We start from the raw sequence: 8,737 nt of genomic DNA, 5'->3' as shown, positions 1-8,737 counted from the left end.
ATAAAATTAGGACATTTAATTAAGTAGCACTCAGGTGTTCTATAGGCAAAAGAATCTAAAAATCGTGATCTCCCACGTGATAAATTAGAGTTATTAAAATAGCTTTTGCTACTGCTAACTTTTCCGTTGTAAACGTCTTTTCAATTACTTAGATTAATCTCATTTATAGTTCGATAAATATTTGTGGCGCCCTTGGTGGCTTTAGTTGACAGAGCTAAACAAAGTTTATTAGAAATGACAACCAGCGAGAGTACTTCCACTGAGCTTCTTCATGCTCAAGCTCAAATTTGGAATTATATTTTTGATTTTATAAGTTCTTCGGCAGTAAGATGTGCACTTCAACTAGGCATTCTTGATGTCCTTTACAAACATGGTAAACCCATGTGCCTTGATGATCTTTCTACTGAACTTTCTGTCATTAATCCTTCAAAGATTTCCTTGTTGTCCATTTTAATGCGCTTTTCAGTGCAATCTGGATTCCTAAATCAACATGAAGATCACTTTTCTCTTACACTAGCTAGTCGCCTTCTTGCGAAAAATGAGCCCTTCAATCTTAGGTCAATCTTGCTTCTCAACCATGATCCAGTCCTTTCAAAAGCATGGTCTGAGTTAGGTGCTTGGTTCCAAAATGATTCTCCTACCGCTTTTCATACCACTCATGGTAAATCTTTCTGGGATTACATTGGGAAAGAACAACACAAAGTACTAAGTGATACTTTCAACGATGCATTGGCTAGTGACTTGAGGTTGAATACCAATGTGCTTATTACCGAGTGTAAACACGTGTTTGAAGGGTTGACCTCGTTGGCGTAGGAAAAATTATCGTTTATTTCAAAATAATTATTATTTGAAAAAAAAAATAAAAAAAATCATTGTCATGGAAAATAAGAGGTGTTACATAATGTTTTTAAATTTGCCATTTGACTATGTAGGTGTATGGAAAAGAGCCAAAGTTGTATTACTCTATTGAATCAAAACACATGGTATGACACTTATATAATCTTGAAAGGAGTATGATTCTTTCTTAACATTTAGTATAATATGTGTATCAATAATAGCAAAAGAAGCAACTTTCCATTGATAAAAAAACAAGTGTACTAACACTTGTTATAATCTAGTAGGAAGCATATTCATTATTTTGCCTATATATATGTATGCTTCTTTGTATGTTATGAAGTAGAGAGAAAAAACAATAACACACACTTTGTTTAAATCATTCTTCTTTTCCATTTCAGTTACTTCTCCATTACTATTATACAATCCTTATTATTAGTTATCATTTTTCAAATTAACTTGTTGGTATTTGTATTAATAATTTTGTTGATTTCTGTATCCTCTAAATATTTAGAGAAGTGCTTGTTTAATCCTGGAAAAATATTTCACACTGCTGAAATAGTTTCTTAGGACAGTCCCAGCACGGCTTAAGTATAATAACTATATATACACAGTTCTATTGTACTGTTAATATTATCAAAATAATATTTTGTTCACAGTTGTATAGTAGTATTATTTTTCTTTATTCCCCAACAATCTAAGAAACTATGGTAGAAAATTTTACAATTGAGGAAATAATAACTCATATTTTAATTGAAGATACCAACAGGAAGGAGTCATTCAAAGTTAAGCAGGTTGCGCTTAAAGCAAATTTGGTACAAGGTCAACACAACAACAACAGAAGGTATGATAATAAGTCTCAAGGTTACAAGCATTTTAATTCCAATTTTAAGAAAAGAAAAGGCTCTTGTTTTATATGTGAAAAACCAGGTCATTATACAGCTTAGTGTAGGCACAGAGTAGGAGATAACAAAGAAATAAGAAATCCTCCCAAAGATAATTTAGATGAAGGAGATGAAATAATTGCAGCTGTTATTTCTCAAGTAAATATGGTGGAACATGAAAAAGAATGGGTGGTAGACTCTGGGGCAACTCGACATATTTGTATAAATCGAGAAGATTTGCCTCCTATACATCAATAGGAGATGATAGTGAAAAAGTCTACCTTGATGACTCAACAACTGCAAAAGTTCTGGGTAAGGGTAAAGTTCTCCTAAAATTCACTTTGGGAAAAACTTTATCCCTTATTGATGTGCTGCATGTTCCTACAATGCAGCAAATTTGATTTTTGTGGCCTTACTGGATAAAGCTAGAATAAAAGTGTGTCTAGAATCTAATAAGGTTATTTTAACAAAAAATAATGTATTCGTGGGAAAAGGCTATTGTAACCATTGACTTTATGTACTTAATACTGTAAATGATAATGCATCAGCTTCTACTTATATGGTTGAGTCTATTTCTTTATGGCATGCTAGATTAGGACATGTTAATATTAAATATGTAAAGAATATGCAATCTTTTGGTTTAATTTTTGGTTTGAATTTAAGTAATTTTGATAAATGTGAAATATGTGCTGAATCTAAAATTACTAAAAAGTCATGTTTTTCTGTTAATAAAGAATCTGAATTGTTATCTTTGGTCCACACTGATTTGAGTGATTTAAAACAAACTATGACTAGAGGTGGTAAAAGATATTATGTGACTTTTATTGATGATTTCTCTAGATTTACTAAGTTGTATCTGCTTAGAAATAAGGATGATGCATTTAATGCTTTTGTGTCTTATAAATCTGAAGTTGAAAATCAGCTTAGTAGAAAAATCAAGAGAATTAGATCTGATAGAGGTGGAGAATATGTATCTTTGAATGGATTTTGTGAAAAAGAAGGTATTATTCATGAAGTTACTCCGCCTTATTCTCCTGAGTCAAATGGTGTAGCTGAGAGAAAGAATAAGACATTGAAAGAAATGATGAATTCTATGCTAATTAGCTCTTGTGCACCTGATAATTTGTGGGGTGAAGCTATTTTGTCTGCATGTCATTTACAGAATAGAGTTCCTCATAAAAGAACTAGCAATACCCCTTATGAGTTGTGAAAAGATTATAAGCCTAATTTAAAATATTTAAAAGTGTGGGGTTGTCTTGCTAAAGTTCTTCTTCCTGAACCTAAGAAGAGGAAAATAGGTTCAAAAACTGCTGATTGCATGCTTATTGGATATGTCGAACATAGTGCTGCATACAGATTTCTTGTCTTGAAAAGTGATGTACTTGATGTAAATACTCTAATTGAGATAAAAAATGCTGAATTCTTTGAACATATTTTTTCATTGTGTGATAAAATCTCTCATGCACCTGTTGAAAGAGAAAACAAATCCACCTCTAATATTGAGGAACTGCGAAGGAGTAAAAGGCCTAGAAAAGAGTATTTTTCTTATGGAAATGATTTTCAGACTTTTCTTGTTGATAATGAACCATTAAATTATTTTGAAGCTGTATCTTCTTCTGATGCTAAATTTTGGAAAGAGGTAATAAAAATTGAACTGGATACAATTGTGAAAAATAATACTTGGGTTTTAACTAGTTTACCTTCTGGTGCAAAATCGATTGGTTGTAAATGGATATTTAAAAAGAAACTTAATGCAGATGGATCTTTAGATAAATATAAAGCTCGGTTAGTAGCTAAAGGATTTTCTCAAAAGCAAAATGTTGATTATTTTGATACATTTGCACCGGTAACAAGAATTGCTTCTATTCGAATATTAATTGCTTTAACATCAATTCATAAATTGTTTATCCATCAAATGGATGTAAAAAAAGCTTTCTTAAATGGTGATTTAGAAGAAGAAATTTATATGATTCAACCTGAAGGATGTGTGATTTCTGGAGAAGAAAATAAAGTTTGTAAATTAACTAAGTCTCTTTATGGCCTTAAACAAGCTCCTAAACAGTGGCATGAGAAATTTGATCAAGTCTTTATAAAAGACGGTTTTTCTTCTATTGAGGTAGATAAGTGTGTTTATACAAAAGTAGTAGATAGTGATGTTGTGATAATTTGTTTATATGTTGATGACATGCTTATATTTGGTACATGTATAAATATTATGAAACGTACTAAATTATTTTTGTCTACTAACTTTGACATGAAAGATCTGGGTGAAGTGAATATGATATTGGGAATTAAAGTTATAAGGAGTGAAGATGGTATAATGTTGTCACAACAACATTATGTGGAAACACTTCTAAAGAAGTTTGAATGTTGAGAGGTAACTCCTGTAGCCACTCCTTATGATGCTAATTCTAAATTAAAAAAGAATAATGAAGACCTAGTTGCTCAGTCTAAGTATGCACAGATCATTGGGAGTTTAATGCATTTAATGAATTTTACTAGGCCTGATATAACCTATGCTGTGTGTAGATTGAGTAGATATACTCATAATCCCAATAATGAACATTGATGTGCATTAACTCGATTGATGAAATATTTGAAAGGATCTGTGAATTATGGTATCTTGTATAGTGGATTTCTTTTTACTTTAGAAGGGTATTGTGATGCAATTGGATCTCTGATTCAGACGAGACAAAATCCACTAGTGGTTATGTGTTCACGCTTGGTGGCGATGCAGTATCATGAAAATCAGCTAAGTAGACGATCATTGCTAGATCAACTATGGAGTCAGAGTTTGTGGCTCTGGAGTTAGCTGGTACTGAGGCTGAATGACTAAGAAATTTCTTAGCGAATATCCCTTTTAAAAAGGATGATCTGTTGCCTCATAGCCCTTTAAATAAGGATGATCTGTTGCCTGATATCCCTTTGAAAAACGATGATCTGTTTTCCAATATCCCTTTGAAAAAGGATGGTCTATTGTCTAATATCCCTCTAAAAAGGAATGATTTGATGCCTCCTATGTATATACACTGTGATTGTCAACCCACAATTGCTATTGTGAAGAACAAATCTTACAGTTGTAAGAGTAGACATATGAAATTGAGGCATGATGTTATTAAGCAGCTGCTGAGAGATGGAATAATTTCCATTGATTTTGTAAAGTCAGAATTGAATTCGGCCGATTCACTGACTAAATCTGTGGGAAGAAAATTAATTCCTCAAACCTCAAAAGAGATGGGGTTAAGGCCAATATGATTATCAATAGAGATGGTAACCCAAGCCATGTGATTGGAGATCCCATGAAGTAGGTTCATATGGGTAATAACAAGTCGATATTGACTCTGCGCACTTATTGAGAGTGCTTAAACTGCTACTAAAATGGAGGGATGAGTAATTAACTCTTAATAAATTCATAATCCTTACGGGTGCTGTATTTTAGGTAGTGTACACTTGATGAATTCACCTATATCAGAAGTGAAATTGTTGTTCCTATGATACTTTTGGTCTTAGTCTCTAGAGCTCTCATGAATATCAGGCGCGCACATGGCCTATTGGCGCAAAACCGCGTTGAACAATAAAATTACGGTCGAAATGTGATTGATAAAATCTCTGGCTTACAACAAGAATTATTCGGTTCATAGAAATATTATATTTCACCGGTATTCTGTAAGTTAAATTTTATTGGTCTAAGTTTGGTTCATAGTCCAGAAGATACCAAACCTACTGCATTTTGTCCATGCAAATCCAACAAGTTAATATGTCTTTTTCTATAAATTATTTTGAAATAATGTGGGGATTGTAGGAAAAATTATAGTTATTTCAAAATAATTATTATTTGAAAAAAAAAAAAATCATTGTCATGGAAAATAAGAGGTGTTACATAATGTTTTTAAATTTGCCATTTGGCTATGTAGGTGTATGGAAAAGAGTCAAAGTTGTATTACTCCATTGAATCAAAACACATGGTATGACACTTGTATAATCTTGAAAGGAGTATGATTCTTTCTTGACATTTAGTATAATATGTGTATCAATAATAGCAAAAGAAGCAACTTTCCTTTGATCAAAAAACAAGTGTACTAGCACTTGTTATAATCTAGTAGGAAGAATATTCATTATTTTGCTTATATATATGTATGCTTCTTTGTATGTTATGAAGTAGAGAGAAAAAACAATAACACACACTTTGTTTAAATCATTCTTCTTTTTCATTTCATTTACTTCTCCATTACTATTAGACAATCCTTATTATTAGTTATATCATTTTCCAAATTAACTTCTTGTATTTGTATTAATAGTTTTATTGATTCCTGTATCCTTTAAATATTTAGAGAAGTGCTTGTTTAATCCTGGCGAAACATTTCACACTGCTGAAATAGTTTCTTAGGACAGTGCCAGCACGACTCAAGTATAATAAATATATATACACTATTATATTGTACTGTTAATATTATCAAAATAATATTTTGTTCACAGTTATATAGTAGTATTATTTTTCCTTATTCCCCAACAGTTGATGGATGTTGGTGGTGGCACTGGTACTGTGTCTATCGCTATAGCCAAAGCTTTTCCCAACATAAAATGTACTGTACTTGATCTCCCTCATGTTATAGGCGAACCTTAAAGGGGGTGGGAATTTGAAATTTGTTGCAGGAGATATGTTCAATAATATTCCTCATGCTAATGTCATATTACTCAAGGTATGGTACAAATTTGCTAGGATTTCTCTTGAATTTTCTGCCTTCTATATTATTTTTGTGTTTTATTTCAAAAAGATTTTCTTGAGGAACAATATTTATTCGGTAGAAAATGACTTTTCTATATCTATTCTTTTCTTGGTCGATAAATCTTGAACTTCTCTAAATAGAAATATTTACTTACCATATGCACACCATAATAACATCCACAATATAGTTATTAACTAGTTTTGTTTATGTAAAGATTATTCATTTAATAGATTTTACTTCTTTTTAATTTTAATTTTTAAATATGTATGTTATTTGACCAAACCATATTAAAGATTATGCATTTTTAGTCTTGATTTTTCCATTGTTGAACAGTGGGTTCTGCACGATTGGAGGGACGAATATTGTGTGAAGATACTTGAGAAATGCAGAGAGTCAATTCCAAGTAGGGAGAAAGGAGGGAAAGTGATAATTATCGATACTGTTCTAGAGGATCCGAAGCAAAGCAATGAATTTGTTAGAGCGCAATATAATATGGATATGTTGATGATGCCTTCTTTTTGTGCCAAAGAGAGAACTATAAAACAGACGCATTATAACTATGATCTTTAACTTTGTCAGTGCACAAGTAGGTCCTTTAATTATACAAAAGCTGAACAATAAAATACATACATGCAGGGATGGCAATGGGGCAGTGTGGGTGCGGGTTTTAGGCTATGTGGGGCAATGCGGATTTTAGACTATGTGGGTGCGGTGCGACTGTGGGTCGGGTTTAAGTAAGTTTTTTTTATATGATGCGGGGCGGGGCGGGTTGCGGGTTGCGGGTATATGTGGGTTTAAACTTAAAAAAGGTTAAAAATTAGTATTATTCTCGTAAATCTACCTAAAATTATATGTATTCTTCACTTAAAATTTTATGATACTTTAAACATGTATAACATTACAAATAAATTGTTTGGCATAACCTTTTACTTGACACCAAATTATAACTATGTCTTTTAACTTTACCAGTGCACAAGTAGTCCCTTTTAACTATATAAAAACTGAACAAAAAAACACTCCAATTTTGCAGCTTAAATGCGTGAAACTCAATTGTTCCTACGTGGATTAGTAATCCACTCAGATGCTGCCACCTAATAAAAAAGACACATTATAATTATGACCTTTAACTTTGTCAGTGCACAAGTAGGCCCTTTAACTATATAAAAGCTGAACAATAAAACACTTCAATTCTAACTCTGATGCGCGTGGTTTTGAGTGCATACATGCAGGGATGGCAATGGGGTAGTGCGGGTGCGGATTTTAGGCTATGTGGGGCGATGCGGATTTTAGACTATGTGGGTGCGGTGCGGCTGTGGGGCGGATTTAAGTAAGTTTTTTTCTATATGGTGTGGGGCGGGGCGGGTTGCTGGTATATGCGGGTTTAAACTTAAAAAAAGTTAAAAATTAGTATTATTCTCGTAAATCTACCTAAAATTATATGTATTCTTCACTTAAAATTCTATGATACTTTAAACATGTATAACACTACAAATAAATAATTTTATAACTTTTTGAATTTCTTTATTCATCTTAATGAAAATTTGATATTTGATCATTACTTGTACACGTGATACTTTTCTGATAATTTCTTAGTGAAAAGTGATATAATAGAAATTGGTTGTTATATTTTCTAGTATTGAAAATATTATGAATTTTAGAGGAGTTATAATTTTTTTATTTTTTTTTAAAAAAGAAAAAATGTGGAGCGATGATGTTCGGGTATGCGCGGGTATGAGTGTGGGGCGGGTTTAAAGATAATGCGGTGCGAGGCGATTTTAAAATTCACGGGTTTCAAAAAAAATCGCACCGCACCCGCACCGCACCATTGCCACCTCTATATACACGCATTTTGTTAGGTAGGATTGGAGTATTTTTTTGTCAGCTTTTGTATAGTTAAAGAGTCTACTTGTGCACTGGTAAAGTTAAAAGGTCATAGTTAAAGAGTCTACTTGTGCACTGATAAGTTAAAAGTCTTGTTTATGTATTATTTCTAACTAGTATATGTACCCGCGTGATGCGTGGATAATATTAAAATATTACCGTTTTATATCCTGTTTGTTCATCCGAGCATGTTAAATCATATTACCTTAGAAAAAAAATTCAACTATCATACCATTTTTTTAATGAAATGCAAAAAAAAATAAAAATTTACCCTTACCCCTACCTACCTCCACCTCCATCCCCCACCCCCATCCCTCTCAATTATTTATAATAAAAAGAAAAAAGAAATTTTATCACCCCCTCCCCCCCACACACAACGCCACCACCATCTCCCACCCCACCTAGAACCAA

General features: G+C 32.5%; 1 protein-coding gene across 1 annotated transcript; it reads left to right on the top strand.

The window, feature by feature from the left end:
- Nucleotides 1-234: 234 nt before the first annotated feature.
- Nucleotides 235-7,015, top strand: LOC107856562 (trans-resveratrol di-O-methyltransferase-like). Its single transcript, XM_047412039.1, has 5 exons — nt 235-783; nt 933-983; nt 5,633-5,683; nt 6,332-6,418; nt 6,779-7,015. The coding sequence occupies exons 1-5, from the start codon at nt 235-237 to the stop codon at nt 7,013-7,015; spliced, it is 975 nt and encodes a 324-aa protein (XP_047267995.1).
- The last annotated feature ends 1,722 nt before the right edge of the window (nt 7,016-8,737 follow it).

This window comes from Capsicum annuum, chromosome 1 (assembly GCF_002878395.1).
Source record: "Capsicum annuum cultivar UCD-10X-F1 chromosome 1, UCD10Xv1.1, whole genome shotgun sequence".
Lineage (NCBI taxonomy): Eukaryota > Viridiplantae > Streptophyta > Magnoliopsida > Solanales > Solanaceae > Capsicum > Capsicum annuum.
This window is presented reverse-complemented; position numbering and strand designations above follow the sequence as displayed.

What these genes read in the sequence shown, in the direction of transcription:
- LOC107856562 (XM_047412039.1), top strand. Translation starts at nt 235, where the DNA reads ATGACAACCAGCGAGAGTACTTCCACTGAGCTTCTTCATGCTCAAGCT. An exon ending in TTATTACCGAGTGTAAACAC is followed by an intron (nt 784 to 932) that starts GTGTTTGAAGGG and finishes TTGACTATGTAG; the next exon opens with GTGTATGGAAAAGAGCCAAA. An exon ending in CCATTGAATCAAAACACATG is followed by an intron (nt 5,684 to 6,331) that starts GTATGACACTTG and finishes CTCATGTTATAG; the next exon opens with GCGAACCTTAAAGGGGGTGG.